General features: G+C 42.2%; 1 protein-coding gene across 2 annotated transcripts; it reads left to right on the top strand.

Moving 5' to 3' along the window:
* The first annotated feature begins 3,351 nt into the window (after positions 1–3,351).
* Positions 3,352–17,789, top strand: FAM217A (family with sequence similarity 217 member A). 2 transcript variants are annotated; one of them, XM_088024383.1, is made up of 9 exons: positions 3,352–3,369; positions 4,966–5,198; positions 9,593–9,718; positions 10,776–10,863; positions 12,914–12,998; positions 13,163–13,176; positions 13,909–13,983; positions 14,070–14,137; positions 16,571–17,789. In XM_088024383.1, exons 1-9 carry the CDS (start codon positions 3,352–3,354, stop codon positions 17,787–17,789), a joined length of 1,926 nt encoding a protein of 641 aa, XP_087880509.1. The 2 variants fall into 2 exon arrangements, with proteins under 2 accessions (XP_087880509.1, XP_027978662.1); XM_028122861.2 differs by lacking the exons at positions 3,352–3,369; positions 4,966–5,198; positions 9,593–9,718 and adding an exon at positions 10,307–10,373 and having other exon boundaries at positions 10,772–10,863.
* The last annotated feature ends 518 nt before the right edge of the window (positions 17,790–18,307 follow it).

Here is an 18,307-nt window from a genome sequence, read left to right as displayed (position 1 = left end):
TATTATCTCCCAGTTCGGGAGGCTGGAAGTCCGAAACCAAGGTGTCATCAGGGCTGTGATCCCTCTGAAACCTCTAGGGGAAAGGTTTCTTCCTTACCTCTTCCTAGGTTTTAATATTTGCTGGCAATCCCTGGTGTTATCCTGACTTACAGATGCATCAGTCCAATCCTTGCGTTTGTTGTCATACGGCCATCTCCTCCCTCTGTGTCTCTGTCTTCTTACAAGGGGAGTCATATTGGTTTAGGAACCCACCCCACTCCAGTTGACCTCCTCTTAATTACATCTGCACCTCTCTCAAGACCCTATTTCCAAATAAGTTCACATCTTGGGATACTGGGGGGTTAAGACTTCAACGTATCATTTTGGGGGACATAGCTCAGCCCTAATACCTCAGAAAGTATAAGATAATTGGTTAGGACCACAGCTGCCTGTGGCCACAGAGACACAAGGTCAGTGTTGGGAGTCACTTGTATTTTCACCAGCTGGGTGAAGGTATGAAGGACAGGGGGTCAAGTTTTCTACATGTTATATGCGAAGCCCCTGGAAATGGATTAGTTTTGAGTCATCTTGAATAGGCTCTCAAGAGGGCTTCTGTCACCCAATGAGGCAGTCTCCACTGAAACACGTTGGGAGCACAGCCTACAGAAGCTGGGCCAGGGGTGGGGATGGAGGAGGGGAAATGTCAGCAGGAGGCTGAGTGAATGAGAGATCTCCAGCAAGGGAACCCACCAGACGCCCGGGAAAGAAGAGGCCAGCTTTGGAAAGCTGTCACCCCTAGAAGGCACGAATGACAGGTGACAATCTGATATTTCACATCAAGGAAGTCTTTTCAGTTCTTCCCACCCTCACCCTTGTCAACCCAACAGCAGCCAGTGAGCGGGGATGGAATGATAAAAAAAAAAAAAAAGCCCCACCACATCGCAGGTCAACTCCCAGTCTCTGAGTCTATGTCACGCCAGAGCGATGGGGAGCAGAGAGGTCTTTACTCTGGTTGAGGGTTTAGAATGTGGGCATTAGAGTGGACATTTTGTTATCTGAATGAATACGACCAGGAAAGCTCTGAGATCTGCTTGTAGTTTCACCCAAAGCTGATGAGCAAAGAACAACAGAATGGGCCAAAGGGGAAGTTGTGAGTAAAAAGAAAATTAGTTTCTACTTACTCTTTGCCCAGTTCAACTCATTTAAGAAGCCAGTAACAACATCAAGAACTAATGATGTAATATATGGTGATTAACATAACAATAAAAAATTAAAAAAAAAGAAGCCAGTAACATACATTTTAATTTTGACAAAGACTTTCAAATTATCTTCAAAAAAGCCTGAATCATGATTAACATAACAATAAAAAATTTAAAAAAAAAAGAAGCCAGTAACATACATTTTAATTTTGACAAAGACTTTCAAATTATCTTCAAAAAAGCCTGAATCAGTAAGCATGCTAATAATGATTGGGAGGGTATTAATTTCCCCACATGTTCATCATTATTGATCTTTCAAGATTTGACCAGTACGATGGCCTAAAAAATGCCACCTTGATTTATCTTCTGCTTCCTTGATTACCAGAGTGTTTGAACATCTCTCATGCTTATTGATAATTTGCATTTCATCTTGTAAATTGCCTATGACATATATCACTTGTAGTAGGTTCCTTATATTTTCCTTAACTATTTTTATGTAATTGTTAGTGTAATCTGGATGTTGGGGTCAATTCATAATACTGTGCATTCAGGGACCAGGGACTAACCAGAATACAAATGGACAAATTTGCCATCAAATCTTCCTACCCCTGACTTGTGTCTTAATCACTGTGGTAGCTCCTACTTTGTTTCTAAGTTCATGGGCACAAGTGGCTACCAGCTACCTTTGCCCTTCCCTGAAGCATAAACAATTCAGGAGGCAGGCTCCACCCAATTCTGCAAATCAGTTCAGTTATCAACTGCCCTGATGGAATTCCAGAATTGGAGGGCCACTCCAAACTCCAGAAAGGGAAAGTCATTTGTAATCTTCGGGGGGAATATCCGGCTTCTCTCTGGGGTGGTACAAATGGAGGAAGAAGCAGCGGGAAAGAGAGCAAAGGAATAAACATCAAAACCCCACCTTCAACTTGGAAGTTCTCTCACTCATCTCAAAATCACATCTACACCTGTAAATTTAGTGGTAATTTCCCACTTAGTCCGGTTTCCATCATTCCACAGGTAAGCTTTGCCGAAAGAGGAGTGACAGACCTATCTCCGTTCATAAAAGACCAGTGAAAGAAAAGGAATGTGAAGGAGTGATGGTGGAGTCCATCGCTGGGCACGCTATCCACGGGTCCATGGGTCTCAAGGACGGACCACACCCGCCATGTAGAGAGGCAGTTCTTGGGACACCTGGGTGGCTCAGTCAGTTGAGCATCTAACTCTTGATTTCAGCTCAGGTCATGATCTCAAGGTCATGAGATCAAGCCCCCTGTGGGGTTCTGTGTTCTGCGGGGAGTGTGCTTGGGATTCTCTCTCTCTCTCTCTCTCTCCCTCTGACCTTCCCCCAGCTCTCTCTCTCTCTCTAAAAAAAAAAAAAGAAAGCTAGTTCTTACTGGTGGCTAAAAGAAGAAGTTTGCGCCAAGATAAAGTGTGTGCTTGTTAAAAGAGCTCACACCACCCTCTACCCACGTACAATTTTGTTTGTCCTCTTCCCTCTTGTAGGAATAAAGTGTCTCCATCAGATGGTTTGGCAGCAGTCTGTGAAGGTTGGACAGAGTCTCAAAGGTGTGATGCAGAACCTCAGGCTGTGCGTAGTTTTTGGGTGTCTTCAGTTTGTCTAGGAGAGGAAGTTTCAGTGTGAAGTGGTTGTTCTTGGCCGTCCCCATGACCACCCGCCGGAGTTAGAAGCACAAATAAAGAATTGGAAGGGTGGAGCCCCTTGCCGTTGTTATTTCTCCATGCTTTTGTACACTCCTGAGGAGATGCCATGGAATCCCTTTTCTGGTCTCTGATCGCTTAGCGTTCTGAGAGTCACAATGGCCTGGACCTTCGCCTGGAACCCTGAGGGCTCATCTGATCTTCAAACCAGAAGAAATCAGCCAGTCAAAAACACCTTGCCAAGTCTTACAGGGATTTCAGGCAGAAACTCCGGTTTCCTGTCTGAACATGAGCAAGACCTGAGGAAAGCAGGTGCTTTCCTGAAGGGAAGAGGGGAAGCCAGGGTGCACACCTCCAGTGCTCTTTCTCCAGCTGGCGCTCCGCACGGGCCATGCACCCTGGGCACATGTAATTCAGACTCCACAGATCCTCGGGGCCCTGAGGGAGAGCGCTTACATCCACACAGTTCTTGAGCAGAACTGGGGAAAGAGCTCCATCGCCCAAAACTGTGGAAATGTCCAGATTAACACAGGTAAGAAGCCAACCTGCTGCGTGTTCTCTTATCCAAACTGACAAAGGAAACAAAATGTTCAATTCTAGCTTGAGCGGCAGAAGCCATTCTTCACTGTGGACCCTGAGCCGAAGTACTAAATCACCTTAAGCCACCACACTCAATGGCATAGCCCTGAGCCAGATAGAAGGTGCCAAGAGCTATTCCCAGATTTGGGGCAAACGTGCAAATCATAAGGGTTGTTCTAGCTACTCCTTAATCTCAGCATGCTCCACCCAAGGAGCCAGGTTCACTGTCATTGCCCTGTCCCGTGCACTGGCTGGGAATCATACCTCAAAGTGATCAGGGAGCGCCATGGAAGCCAGGCATGCCAGGGCAAGAGCTGGGAGTGTTTGCCAGCTTTTTACCGAACTTAAAAACCCTTGACCAAGACTATAAAAACTTCAGGATTATATCGTAGGGTACATTAGTGCCCAGAGCGGAAGATACCAACTTTCACTTCTTAACTTTCCAGTTCAGTTTCCATTTGCAAACTTTAAAAAGTAAGACTTTTAAACATACACAAAAAGGTATACTTTAAATAAACTTAAAATATGATATAGAATCAGAGCCACTCGAATAGAATGTGATTCTCATAATGTCGTAGGTGTTTTTGGAAAGAGAAGGGAGCTGGTGGAAGTGAGGGTGGTAGAATATTTTGATAGACCGAGACTTCTTTCTTCCAAGCAAACTTGAGTGTATTACTCTAAATATTTATATAAATCGAAAAGAACAAACCATATTTTAAGCCATTCAACAGGCCAAGGAAGTGATATATTAAAATTGATTCTTTATACTGCATGAAAAAATATATAGATATATCAATATATATAAATTGACACCTGTATGATATATATATAATGTTATTATAATACCACGGACTATATTCCCTATACCGTTCTCTTCATCCCCACCATATGTTCTTAATCATTGCTATAAATAGCAACTGATGGAATGTTTCTAGTTATCTGGTTTATTGACCTTGGCTGAAATCAGAAGTAGACCACAATTATGATATTTTATTTTTAAATAAACTTTATTTAATGGATGGATAAATGTCTTTTGCAATGGATAAGACTTCTCCAAGGAATCCACCTCCTTCATCTTCTCTGTCTCGTGCTGCAGGGGAAAGAACGCTGTTCAGGACCAGAGTTAGCACCCCCGCCGCTAACTAGCTGTGTGATCTTGATCTCAGCCAGCCAGGTCTCAGCCTACAGAACGAACGTGCTCTGACAAAACAGAGCCTTCTATTTTGTGCCGTGTTTGGGATTTGTCTTCTTCCTAATTCTGTTCTTCCATGATCAATACATTTCCATTTCCATAACCACAGCGGTAACGTATTATTATTTTCTCAAAGAAAAGATGAGAGAGAATCCTCCTAAGCCTGCACTCCGTTTCTGATTGTGACAGTGAGTTGCTAGGAAGGGCCAGCCGCGCCACTCAGGTAGTAGCTCTGTGTTATTAACTAAATTGATCCCACAGCACAGCACCTGCAGGACACTGGGTTGTTTTTCGAGTTAGGCTGATCTTTTATTCATGACTTTTAGGTAAATGGCAATTCCTTTTTTTGTTCCAAAGAGGGCTGTTGTGTCTCCTGAGCACCTTCCTCTTCCCCTCTGCCACAGTGGATGTGACAAGACCAGCTGGCTTCCAGAAGGCAAAGTATTCAGTAATGTTCAAAGGGAAAAGATCATCTCCAAGCTTCTTAAAGAAAGCGTTCTAAAGAGAGTGTTCCGTTCAAAGCAGATGAGGTGGGAGGCTTCCAGCCGCCAGAAGGAGGACCCAGGCTACACCTTTCCTGGCACCAGAAAGTAAGTCTTGATCCTGAAACTTAAAACTTCCAAGTACATTGGTGATGTAAGACTAAGAAAACACGACTGCAGAGCATAGGCATCTGAAGGACAGGAAGCCATAAAGCTATTCCCACTGCAGGCAGCAAGTCCTGAAGAAAAATCTAAATAGAGGTGGACATATACCATGGAGAATTTATCCAAAAGTACTGGCTACAACTTCTGCAGCCAATGTGTCTGTTTATCTTTTGGAAAGATATTCCTGGGCATCACTATCACATTCGTTCTAGGAATTAATAGATTTTATTTTATTTTTTTTTAAAGATTTTATTTATTTGTTTGACAGAGAGAGAGAGCAGGGAGAGTGTCAAGCAGAGGCAGAGGGAGAAGCAGACCCCCTGCTGAGCAGGGAGCCCGATGCGGGACTCGATCCCCGGACTCCAGGATCATGACCTGAGCCGAAGGCAGTCGCTTAACCAACTGAGCCACCCAGGCGCCCGGAATGAATAGATTTTAAACAAGATTTGTTACATTTTTGCAACAAAATGGTGGTCTCCCAAACAAGGGAGTAAAGGGGTCAAGGTTAGTTTTTAAAAGAGAAACACAACTTCTAAGTAAAAAAATATTTTTATACATATTTCCTAAAAAGAAACTGTACACACCCAAGCAAGTTAGGACATTTCAGGTAAATGCTCACAGAAATGGAGACCTAAGTCGGGGATTTAGGTAATTGGCCATGAGAGAAAGAGAAAGCTGAGGCTGCAAACAGGAGAAGCGTAGGACTAGTTACCTAACCACACACAAATTGAACTGAAATCACCCAGAATTGAACTGAAATATTTCCCACTGAATAGCATCTTATTTACTTGAGAACAAAAATGCATGCTATTAATTAGAAAATATGACCTTGACTTTCTGAAGATATTTACATAATTACACCGAACAAGATTCCATTGCAGTAAATAGCCAGCCGTGACGCTGACAATACAGCAGGGACAAATAAAGGGAAGTGGGGACAAACACGTGGGTAATATAAAAGATATGAAAGGTTTTGAAAGAGGTGGACTGAACTAGAAGGATTTCCCTGCAGGATAATTAGAAGCTAAGTAATGTCGTCACTGACATTTCTTTGCATCACCCTGGGCTAAAAAAAAAAGGAATGTCTATCAAAGTGCTTTCCAAAAGAGCTTTCTGTGGGCCCAAATTGTCACCTCTCTCAGAGTAGGAGAAACTGAGGTGAGCAGCAAGGCATGCTTACCTACCAAGGGATTGGCCCAAGGCTTTCCTTCTTTCCACCAATCCAGACCACCTCCATGGTAATGAATGTAAGAGCTTGTAAATGCCACAAGACAGAACATCTGTCTCACCTTACCTCACCAGATTAGCTAAGAGGTACAGGTTTAAAGTAAGGCAAGCCTGATGCTACCCCTAAAACCTGAATTCCCAGAGGGGTCTTGGGGTGGACTGAAAGGAAGGTGCGTTCTGTTGGGCTAAGGATTGACGTTAGGGCTGCCCCCGAGCTACTGTGGAGAACAGTCCACTGTCTAATGATTGCCTTCAGGCTGGATGACAGCCAACCCAGAGTCAAAGCTGTGGAGAGGGTATGATTCTCTTCGTTGTTGCCCTTAGATTGTCCACGACCACAACGTCTCACGCTTACTTTTCTTCCCTCTCAGCCTTGTCTCCTCACAGCCTAGACTGAATGCTCTCCTGCCGAACTCTCTACAGGGACTAGGCTGTCACTATCGTTTTAAACCTGTAATACTAACAACTTTATCAATTCAACAAGTGGGGGGGGGGCATGATTTTTATGCTGACGTCAAAGCATTCAAAGAGTCTCCAGAGAAAGTGAGGAGAGTCAAATTGATAAAGAAGGGTTTTAGGAATATGTTCTGTCAAGGAAAAAAAAAAGAGAGAGAGAGAATCTTAGAGGATGTATTTATGGATGACAAATCTCAGAGGGACTTTAAGGGATCAGGGATCAGTTCATGTTCTGAAACAAAAGGAAAACGCGGAAACCAACATGGTAACCATACCACAGCAAATGTTATTTTTTGGAGTAATTAAATTAACTCAAACATTTATTGAATGCCTACTATACACCAGGTACCAGGCCAGATAGAATAAGGTCAGGCCTTGCCTTTAAGGCATTGGAAAAGATGGTGAGTGGGATATTGTAAATGAGTAATTATAACGTAACAGTGAGAAAGGAATTGTAAGCAAATAAATCATAATAACCTGACAGGGATTTTGGAAGAGGAAGAGGTAGCAATGTGTTCTTCCCTGAGGGGTCAGGGAAGATGATTTGTGAGCTAGATTTCTATGGATATGACTTAACTGGGTGGATCAAAGTCGGGAGGAGGAAAAAAAGGAGGAGCTATTACAGGAAAAGAAAAATGATGTATGTCCTGGAGGAGACAGAGTGTTTAGAAAAATTGCAAAATATCTGAGGTGTTGAACATGTAGGCCCTGAAAATGATAAGCAGATACTTAAAGCCTGGCTCATTCTTTGGGATTAGGAAGGTATTAGAGCAGATCCGTGCTTTTTATCAGCAGAATGGAAAACAGTCTGAAGGAGGAGAGAACCCAGGGGGGAGACTGCCAAGGAGGCCTATACTAATCTTATATTCATTCTCCTATATTTGTCAGAGAGAGAGCACAAGCAGGGAGAGAAGCAGGCTCCCCACTGAGCAGGGAACCCGATGCGGGACTCGATCCCAGGACCCTGGGATCACGACCTGAGCCGAAGGCAGATGCTTGAGTGACTGAGCCACCCAGGCGTCCCATGCCTAGCACAGTTTTAGCCCGGTTATGGTTATTAAGGAGGGCACGTACTGCACGGAGCACTGGGTGTTATACGCAAACAATGAATCGTGGAACACTACATCAAAAACTAATCATGTACTGTATGGTGATTAACATAACATGCTAAAATAAAATTAAAAAGAAAAGAGTTAAAGTGACAGGGTGTATCAATGAACTAGACAGGCAAGGCCTCTCTGCCTCATTCTCTACTGGGAAGAGGCGATAGAAAAGCACACGTGATTAACAAGACTGTGAGGAGTACAGAGAAGAAAATAGGGTGTTATGAAATAGAGTAATGTGGGTGGAAAGGTGTCTTTGAAGTTGAGTCAGAGCCGGCCTTTCTGAGAGGAAAACGGACATGCCGAGGAAGGAGACAGACACCTCTGGGCAGGGGACAGAGGTGGGAGATCCAAGGGCAGACACACCCTTGGAGTTGGGTTGGACATCTGGTTTATACGTGCATTTTCCTGGGAAGATTCTCAGAAGAGAATCTGAGATGGCCTCTCTTTCCCCCAAATGTTAAGAACCAGTGCATTTAGATGCTTAATGAAACATTCTGGGGCTTGAATCTACAGTTGGATGTTCAACCCCACAGAATGCAATAGTATCATCAGCAAAGGATTGCAAAAATATCTTCCTCAAATGTCAATGCTTTATATAAAGAATATCTCTGACATTTTTAGTATTCGTTTACTTACTTATACACATATATCAGTCAGAAATATGTAAGTGTTCACTCACATATTTGTTATATATGCATGTACATAATGCATATATAATAATATATCCATATTATATACGTGTATATATATTCCTTCCTCTGTCACCCCACGCACTTATTTCAGGGAACTGAAGTAAGAGATAGGCATTTGCAGGGCAAAACTGGCCTATCATCTCCATGTATCCCAGGTAGGAAAAAAAAAATCATCTTTTGTTCTTCTTATTGTAACACCAATGACTGATCTGGAACGACCAGAGGTGGGCTTGCTCTCAGCTGGGATACCTTCCTTCTTCCATTTTAATTATTTAAATATTATATACTATAAGCCTAGATAGAACTGTACATATATCCATGCAATACATTACAGCTTGCTCGGTCTAGCGCACTACGCCTGAGCTCCTGGCTCTATTCGAACAGGGGCCAGGGACCCACTGGGCGCCACGCAGAGCTCTCGGCTTGGGGTCAGGGTCAGCGCCAGGGCGGGAGAAGGCCGGGGAAGGCCCGGCGGCCGTGACCTCAGCCCGCGCGGAGCCCCCGGGCGGCCCCCTCCACCCGCTATGGCCGAGTGAGGCGCGGAGGGGCGCAGGGGCCCGGGCTCCGGCTCAGCGCCCTCCCGCGGTGGCGTCGCCCGTCCCGCGGGCCTGGCGGCCTGGTGACCCCCGAATACCGGTGGCCCCGGTGGAACGCGGAGCCGTCGCGGGCGCGGGCGCTCGATGGTAGTTGCCCGGCGACCTGGCCGCGGGGGAGGCCTGCGGAGCCGCAGCCCCGGCCGAGGTTGGCCTCGCGGGGCCCCGCCTGGCTCCCCGGCGGCCCACAGGCAGTCCAGCGCCGAGGGGGCCGTGGTCCCGGCAGGCCGCCGCCCGCTGCCATCCCTGTCCTCCCGCCGCAGGAAGGCCGAGTCCGAGGGGGCGCCCGTCAAGCCGCTCGCCCCGCACGCGGACGGGCCGGGGCCTCGGGGCGGCAGCGCCCTCGTAGACGACGCTGAGGACGACGCGTGGGCCTGCGGCGCCGTGGGGTAAGAGGCCGGGGCCCGGGGAGCCCCCGCGAGCCCCACCTGCTGTCCCCCCGCTCTGCGCTCCGCCCCCCCCCCGACGGAGGGCGGGAGGGGGTGCTCGCCCGCGGGCTTTGGGCCTCCCACCTGCACCTGCACCACCTGCTCTCCTACCCCGTAGCTCCTTTCCCGACGGCCCCCTTGTCCTCGGGCCCCTCCTCCAGGCGCGGTGGCCTCGTCCAGGCGCCCAGTGCCCTACTCCGTGGCACACACGTGGGTGTCCCCACGCAGCGCCACCTCTTCAGCAAATTCCCTCCTCCTTCATTGTTCCATCCCAGGGCCCGGCACAGAGCAGGTGGATCAATACTTACTGATTCAAAACTTACCCGAACTGTATTTTCTATTTCTTCAGGCTACACCTTTCCCTCTAGGAGACAATAAATTGTAAACGATTCGCAAATATACTGATCACCGCGGTGGCTTTAATTTGTGATTCTTTCCGGATAGTCCTACCTTAACCCAATGATTGTTTTACCTGTTATCTGATAGTTTTCTGATCCTTCTACCTTAAACAGTAGTGGGCTTAGATACCATGATAGTTGGGCTTGGAAAATAGTGCTTGGCCCTGTGGGCCTTTTAGTGTCCCTGAAACACGCATGGGGTGACTGTTCTGCCTGCGAGGTTAATCCTGCTTTCAAACGTAGCACCTGCTTTGAATAATTAAAAGCAGAGTTCATGGCCCTGCTTTATAAGTTCCAGATAATTCATCATGTTTTTTTCTGATTTGTGTTTTATCTTTCTGTCTGATAATGTCTCTGTTCTCACCTAAGACTTTAATTTCCTAATCTTCTGTCAGTTAGATCTTACAATTTGCTTTCTCTGTGGGTTTTTGGGGGGGGGGTCTGGTCCCCCTTGTTTCTGGCTGATTCCATATTGTTAGCCCTCCTCTGCTCTCATAGTCCCGTTCTCCTGCACTCGAAGCATTGTTGGACCTCCTCTAGACAAGGAGCCAAAGGCTCAAGGTTTTAAAACAATCGGTGTTGTAACTTACCCATAAATGTGCCTGTCACAACCTGTGTAGGATTTTAAGGAAACAGAGGACCAAAATGGGGAGAAGAAATGGTGAGAACAGTGGTACCAACCCACGTGGGTCCAACATCTCCCATGAGGTAAGGCTAATGGCTTAACTTGAGCATCTGGGCACCTCCCTTGGTCAAGACCTCACTCCTGCTGAATCTGACTGCCCACATCCCTGCTGCTTTCTCTCTTTGTGAGCATTTTGTACCGAGTTTTCCTCTTGGCACATTTGGAATATCAAATGGGAAATTTCTTTCTTTTAACAAAGGAAAAATTAACCAGCTTCTCTCCAAATCTCAAACCGGTTCTTATTGCAGCTGGATTTCCTGAAAGATGCTACCTTGCTCCCTCAGGCTGTGCTCACCTTTTTTTTATTCTCTCACACATATTCTGTGAGAAACGTTGGTAAGGCAGGAGGCAATATCAGAAAGCATAATCAATTCCCAACCTGTAAGGAGTTTGCAATCTAGCGGACCTCGTGTGTAGTTGATAGCTTCCCTTACCAGTTGACAAATTTGGTTATATTAATCTTATATGATCTCAACTGCAGTTTTCATCAGCTTCCCTTTACGTGTCACTGTACGGGTATTTCTGTCACATGTTATTTTGTACATTAGTGGACCAGGATCAGAGAGCTGAAAGAAGCCTGATAATCTGTCAGGGAGGTTTTAAAAATACAAACAACTGAGACTTACCTTCATCCTACTGAGTCAGACCTTGCAGTAATTTTTTTCAAGCATTTTTATTTTTTAAAGATGTACTTATTTTATTTTAGAGAGAGCGCAAGCAGGGGGAGGGGAAGAGGGAGAGAGAAAATCTTAAGCAGATTCCACAACCAGCATGGAGCCCAACCCGGGGTTCGATCCCACGACCCTGAAGATCATGACCCAAGCTGAAATTAAGAGTCAGATGCTTAACCGACTGAGCCACCCAGGTGCCCCTCAGGTATCATTTTTAAAACGCTCCCCAGGTGATTCTCACGTAGAGACTAGACCTAATTACGTGTCATCTTGGGGAGCAGGGAATTAACCTCCAGAGAAAGGTAATCTGCAGCCTACCTTCCAATGTTCAACTACCCTACCCAGCAGGAGATAATTTTCTTGTGGGCCAATTAAATCCTCATACTGTATTTAAGCTTATTCTCCCTGTTTCTCCTTTAGTTTGGGGATGATACCTAACATTTTGTGTAATTTACAAAGGATTTTCTCTCTCTTTTTTTTTAAAGATTTATTTATTTATTTATTTGAGAGAGAGAGAATGAGAGATAGAGAGCACGAAAGGGAAGAGGGTCAGAGGGAGAAGCAGACTCCCTGCTGAGCAGGGAGCCCGATGCGGGACTCGATCCCCGGACTCCAGGATCATGACCTGAGCCGAAGGCAGTCGCTTAACCAACTGAGCCACCCAGGCGCCCAGGATTTTCTCTTTTGAGATAGAAAACAACTGAGTTCATGCTCTCAAAAAATTACTTTTTCTTTTTTCTTTAATAAACTCCTCACCTCTTTACTTTCCCTATTCCAGGATAAATTGTTATAATCCTCTCCTGCACACACCCCACATTTTTCCCCCACAGCATTCAGCACAATGTCTGGAACATAAATACTCAGTACATATTAGTGCCTTTCCCTCTTCATTTTTTGGCTTGCTTTTGAATATTTCCTGAGTGTGGTTCAGTGTCTGGAGTCTAGAATGAGTAGCGGGCTGGTCAGTGTTGAGTACAATGTGAAGATTAGATAATTTTCTTTGGTGGTTGGAAAGATTAAGAGTATCAGATCTGGTGTTCAGATACAGAAAATTTGGTGAATGTGCCATTGTGTACCAGGGACACACTGAACTGGATATTTTATTATATTTTTAAGATTGATTTTGAAAACCTGTGTGTCATTATTTTTAACAAAATGAGAACAAAACCATAAATTATTGTAAAGGCCTATCTCCTAATAGGTGTTATCAAGCTGATAATAAGTTTGATAAGAGAACACTGCATGCTTCTCAAAAATGCTGGTAGTGTCCTTATAGGAAGGAGAATGGGTCATGAAACTTTATGCCTTTCTCATACTTTAGCCACAGACATGAAAAATTATGTACTTGAGCTTTTAAAGTGTTCTTAATGTTAAGTTTATTCTAAAACAAATATTGTTTTAGAACTTGTCTCACTGGAATTTGGAATCAGAAGTACCTGCTCCTGAAAATAAAAATCTCCCACCTGGAAAGTACAGTGCAGCAGGTGGTAAGAAATCCTAGATGTGTGTATTTATATTTATAAATACTGCACATTTATGTTCATCTATATTTATAATATGAATAACCACTCATATTAAAGGGGGTTTGTTTTTAATACAACCAGTTTTATGTAACTATTAATTGTCATTTTGTCCATACACATTCTTTCAGGCAAAATTAACAAGGTAAGGATAAATGTTTGGTTTTAAATAATTCACAAAACATTATTTTAAAATTATACGTATGTTCATTAAAAAATTTCTTTCTTTAAAAATTTCCATCTCATTTCTGTAGAGTTCTTCAAACAAGTCAAAGCCTTTTCTGTTCTGCAGGGCTGCAAACTGGACATTAAGTTAATACTTTATTATATATTTTTTCAATATAAGAATACCAGAAATGGAAATTAACATTGTAGTGACTATAGTGTTTTGTAGTCATTTCCAAAAGAGAAGTAGTCTCAGCTCTTAAGATATATTGAGGCAGTTAAAATGGTTAATATTTTGTTTTGAAGTAGTGAGGAAATTCATCTTTCATCTTTTTTGGATCAAAATATAAGATATAACAAATTTGGTTATATTAATAGTTTAATATACTATATATTTTAATATATAGTTTTTTAAAATAATAGTTTAATATAATATATTAACAATTAATATTAACAGTTAAGTAACTGTTAGTAAAATAAAGATAATCTTAATGATATTCGAGGCTCATTAGTTAACACTGTTGGTATTTGTAACTAGTTCCTGCTGAAGTCAGTAAAAACAAATGATATCTGTATGTATAAAAGGGAGTATTTTATGACTTTACAATATATTTACAATATATTTGTTGGTTAGAACAAGAACTATACATTCTTAGAACAATAACAGGGAATAGAGATGTATTGTGTTTAAAAGTCTTCTGCTGCTTTATAGAACCATTTGGAAATTCCAATAGAGCAAATGATGCTAGAACTAAATTTGTCAGAGCATGCTCACAAAAGAACACAGGTGAGATGTTATTCATCATAATCAAAGTATTTATTTTTCAATGCATGCAGTTACTAAAATGTTGCCCATGGTTTTTCTGTTTCCAGAATAATAAACAAGGGATATTTCAGTTATGGAGTTATCCTCTTAACGAAGGAAGTACCATGGAGAACAGGTGAGAGAATATCTATTTTCGTAAACCCCTAAATTAGTGAGATACATTTAAATGCAAATGAGTTAACTACTCATCTGAAAGACAAGGAGAAAAACAACCAGAAGAAAAAGTATTGTGTGCCACTTGTGGGAAGTTATGGAAACTCACCCTAAAATAGGAAGTGGCTGGCGTACACCACAGAGATCATCAGTATAAGAAGAATTCAGTTTCCTGTGCCCTTACAATGAGAGTTTCCATGGATAGGGTTGGGGCTTCTTGTTGAAGGGAAAAGGAACTGTAATAGAAACAGTGATAGAAAAATAATAGTCCATGGGGCAGGAATGATTTCTGTCCCTTGTGTATATTAATTCATTTAACCATCACAGTAATCCTATAAGGCACTATTGTCAGCATCCCTATCTTTCAGATGAGGACATTGAGTCAGGGTGACAAGGTATGTTACTTGCCCAAAGTCATACAATGAATGAATGGCAGAACCAGATTCATGCTCTCAAGCACTACAGTATATTGCTTCTCAGACCTTACTTGGGTTTGAATTCTTATGTTTTGGTCCTTAAACTTACTGTGTTAGAACCAGCTGGAATGCTTCTCACAAACACAGATTACTACTGTGTGGCGATTCCATTTATTGAACACCAGGTCACTTTTACATACAGTGTGTTGTTTAATGGAGATCTTGAGTTCTGGATCAGAACTAGAATTAGTTCCTCAGTTTTGTCCCCACTTTTGACAGTAGGGTGGCTCATTGGTAGCAGTCTCCCAGTCAGAGGACTTTACCTCAGTGAGGCTCAGGATAAAACTCAACCTAATGCTGAAATTCGAGGCATGAGTCCAAGAAGTGCTGAAGGGACTATAGTGACTAATGTCCCAAGGGAACGTCAGTGTGAGGGGCATGGGAAAGGCTACTTTTACTAGAACGAACTCTGCTGGGAACAAGGATTTCAAGATAAGAGGTCAAATGAAATGAATTGAATTTCATCATACTAACATACAGCAAACATAAACTGAGTCAGTAGAGGGCAGTGGCTAGGATTGCCAACATGGGGTGCCACCACTCAGGCTTAAATCCCAGCTCCACCACTTACCGGATGTGGGACCTGAGCCACTCTGTGCCTCAGTTCCCTTGCCCATAAAAGGTAGAAAATAAAAGCGCTTATCCTATAGGGTTGTTGTGAGGACTAAACAGAATCATGTGTTTGATAAGTATTTGTTATTAATCCTGGGGAAGCCTAAGTATGTTGCAGTGTTAGAAGTCCAGGATCAGTGAAATATTCTATCACATTTAATTTTTCTCCTCAGTATGCCATCAAGAATAAAATGCCTTTCATTTAGTGTTTAACATTTTGCAAAGTACGTTCATGTAATTGTTTTGCTTCTCAGACAACCCCAAGGTCGGTACTGTCATTACCATTCTGCTCACTGGTGGCAAAGGGGTTCAAACCTAGGTCCTCACCCCCAGATTCCGTGCTCTTTTCACTAAACAACATGGATTGTGTCTCTTATCAATTGTAGATTTAAAGTGACTTCCCCATGGTTTTACAAAAGCAAGTGAGTTTAACTAATATTTAACTAAATCAATAAATTTTTACATTTTCTATAGAAATAGAAGTATTTTTCAAAGCCCTTCAAGAACACTGGCATTAAAGGAAGCAAGAAGATAATGAGACTATATATGTCAATTAATGCTTCAACTCTTCCAATGTCAGAATTTCTAATAAGCTTTTAAAAAAAACAAACTATAAACTCAGTATTCTATGGCATGGCTCTTTTGCAGTTTTCATTCTAGTATAGTACTAGAAGCATTACTCATAAAATAAAAGACCCTCAGATGAAAATTACTATGGGATAATTTTTTAAATTGTATAGTTTCTTTCTTTTTTTTTTTTTTACTATGGGATAAGATTTGGTAAACATTGTTTTGCTTTCTTTTATGTTAGCATAACTTTTTAAAACCACAATGGCCAAAGTAGAAGGCTTTATTGAGTAACCTAATTACATTCTTTGAGTTTCCTTTTATCTAATCATGTGTCCGTAAATGTTTCACTATAATTTCAGTTTGAGTTGGAGAGCTCCCTTCTCAGACATCATCACTGCATGTACAGTATGTTCATAGGCAAATAGATAGAATTAGCCATTTTTAACCTAGTGGCCATTCATAGACACAGCTAGACATTTGTGGGTAGAATGATCTAGTCACCTGTGCATGCACAAAGGGGTGTCCAGTTAATATTCTAATCTATACTCTAAAAAATACAGTTTTATATAATTGAGCATATTTGGAAATGAACATACCTCTGTTACAGATAGGTACACATAGGCCATTAGAAACTAAACATTATCCAGTCTTTGATAATTTTGCTTATTGATTATCATTTTAACAGCATTTTAATTCTAGTCAACAAACCATTCACTATTTAAATCATTTTGTTAAAGGGATTTCAAGAAGTCTGCGGTGGAAACTGGCTTTAATGTAGCCAATAATCCCGTGAGGCTCCTCACTCTGAACCCCTCCCTGACAAGTGCTTCAGTCACTAAGCAAGTTGGTTCTTACCCTGGCCTCCAGATACCATCGGGTCTCTGCTGGCCCTATGCTGATGGAGACTTTTTTAAGGACAGAAATGAGCCTTATATTAATTTATGTTCAGCCGTGGAAAACAGTAATGGTGAAAGCTTATCTGCCCCAAATTGGAATCTGAAATATGGAAACAGCAGTGTGGAAGAAAACTTAACAGACGAAAGTGATTTATCAGAAAATGAAAAAGCAAATGATAGTTTGCTCAGCTATTTTAAAAAGATGGACCTAAACTTAAAGCCAGAAACAATAGAAAATGTTGAGGAATCTGTCACAGAGGAACCAAATGAAGTATTTCCATATCCTGATTTTCTCCCTTCTCCTTTCAATACTCTGGACTTGCGCAAATTAGCCCTCTCAAAATCTGAGAATTGGAAAGCAACAGTGGAACCTCCCGAAAGCTCTCTTGAACATTTGATAACTCGTTTACTGGAAATGGAAAGGTTACAACACATGACTATACAAAAAGAGAGGCCCAGACTTCAAACTACCTTCTGCGCTCCAGCGGCTCCTGAGCGACCCTTTTCCTCCAAAGCTATCCCCAAAGTGAGACAACCAAAACTTTCGGACTCTTTGAGTCTTCAGACAACTTGTGTAGATAAAAGTCGCGAAAAAAGAAAAAGCAGTTCTGGATCTTGCAAGCTTGAACAAAATGCTTCCAAATGGAATTGGAGCAATGCCAGCAATACATACAAATGGACTTCTAGACCACCGTCTCTAAAAAGTTCATCTGCCACCAAACAATTGATGGCAACTTGTGATGACATTAGGAATCTCAGAAGCTCCATTTTGAATCCATGCCAAGAACTCTCAACCAAGCTCACTACTTCCCAAACAACTCAATCGTTGGTTAAAATGGTCTCCACAAGATGTCTGCCACCAAGGTCTCCAATACCAGTTTCATCTATACCTCTCTCTTTTCCTGAAAATCACAGAGAAGACATTAAGGCACCAAGGACCAAAAAGAAACCTTATCAAAAAAACATAGAATTGAACAAACCATTCTGTATTCAGAAGTTAAACTGTTTATCGCCTTCCTTTGTAGGTAAGGATAAGTGTTCACCCATTGACCAAAAATAACTTTTCTCTCCTGCATCTCCATGTGAGCAAATCTATTTCCAAGAAGCTTGGCTAAAATACGGTTCATCATGCCGAGATACAGGTATTACACACATGAATAACTTGATGTGATGTGGAGTGGAACTTGTGAAAAGCACTGCTGAAATGTCTATATATAAATCCAAGGGCTTCCATCCTGACATATTTGACAATCTTTTGCATGTCATGTTTCAAAGGAATGTTTCACTTTGTAAACTATTCAAAAGATTATTCTTTTGTTGTGTTTCCCAGAATTCTGTAAACGCTGTAATCGACTGATTGCTGGTGTATTTTGTGTTCCATTATAGTCTTAAGAGTACATTACCTCTATTAGCAAATTAATTTTTTTAGTTCTTCCCGCTCTGGTATGTTTTTTTCTTTCCTTTGCTAGCTCTAAAATCTCCTTTGTCTATCATCTTGACCTATCTTTTGAGTTGTTTTTTTTTTTTTGCCATTAAAAGCTAAGATACTTGTGATTTTGTTGAATTAATATGCAAGAT

Source organism: Eumetopias jubatus, unplaced genomic scaffold, assembly GCF_037043125.1.
Source record: "Eumetopias jubatus isolate StellerSeaLion01/CBP00866 unplaced genomic scaffold, mEumJub1_p1.0 scaffold_6, whole genome shotgun sequence".
In the NCBI taxonomy this organism is placed as follows: Eukaryota; Metazoa; Chordata; class Mammalia; order Carnivora; family Otariidae; genus Eumetopias; species Eumetopias jubatus.
Note: the sequence above shows the minus strand (reverse complement) of the source record. Positions and strands in the feature narration are given on the sequence as shown.

Bases quoted from the DNA above. Each gene is read 5' to 3' on its own strand.
- FAM217A (XM_088024383.1), top strand. The intron at 5,199-9,592 runs GTAAGTCTTGAT...CTCCCGCCGCAG, and splicing joins ACCTTTCCTGGCACCAGAAA to GAAGGCCGAGTCCGAGGGGG. The intron at 10,864-12,913 runs GTAAGGCTAATG...ATATTGTTTTAG, and splicing joins GGTCCAACATCTCCCATGAG to AACTTGTCTCACTGGAATTT.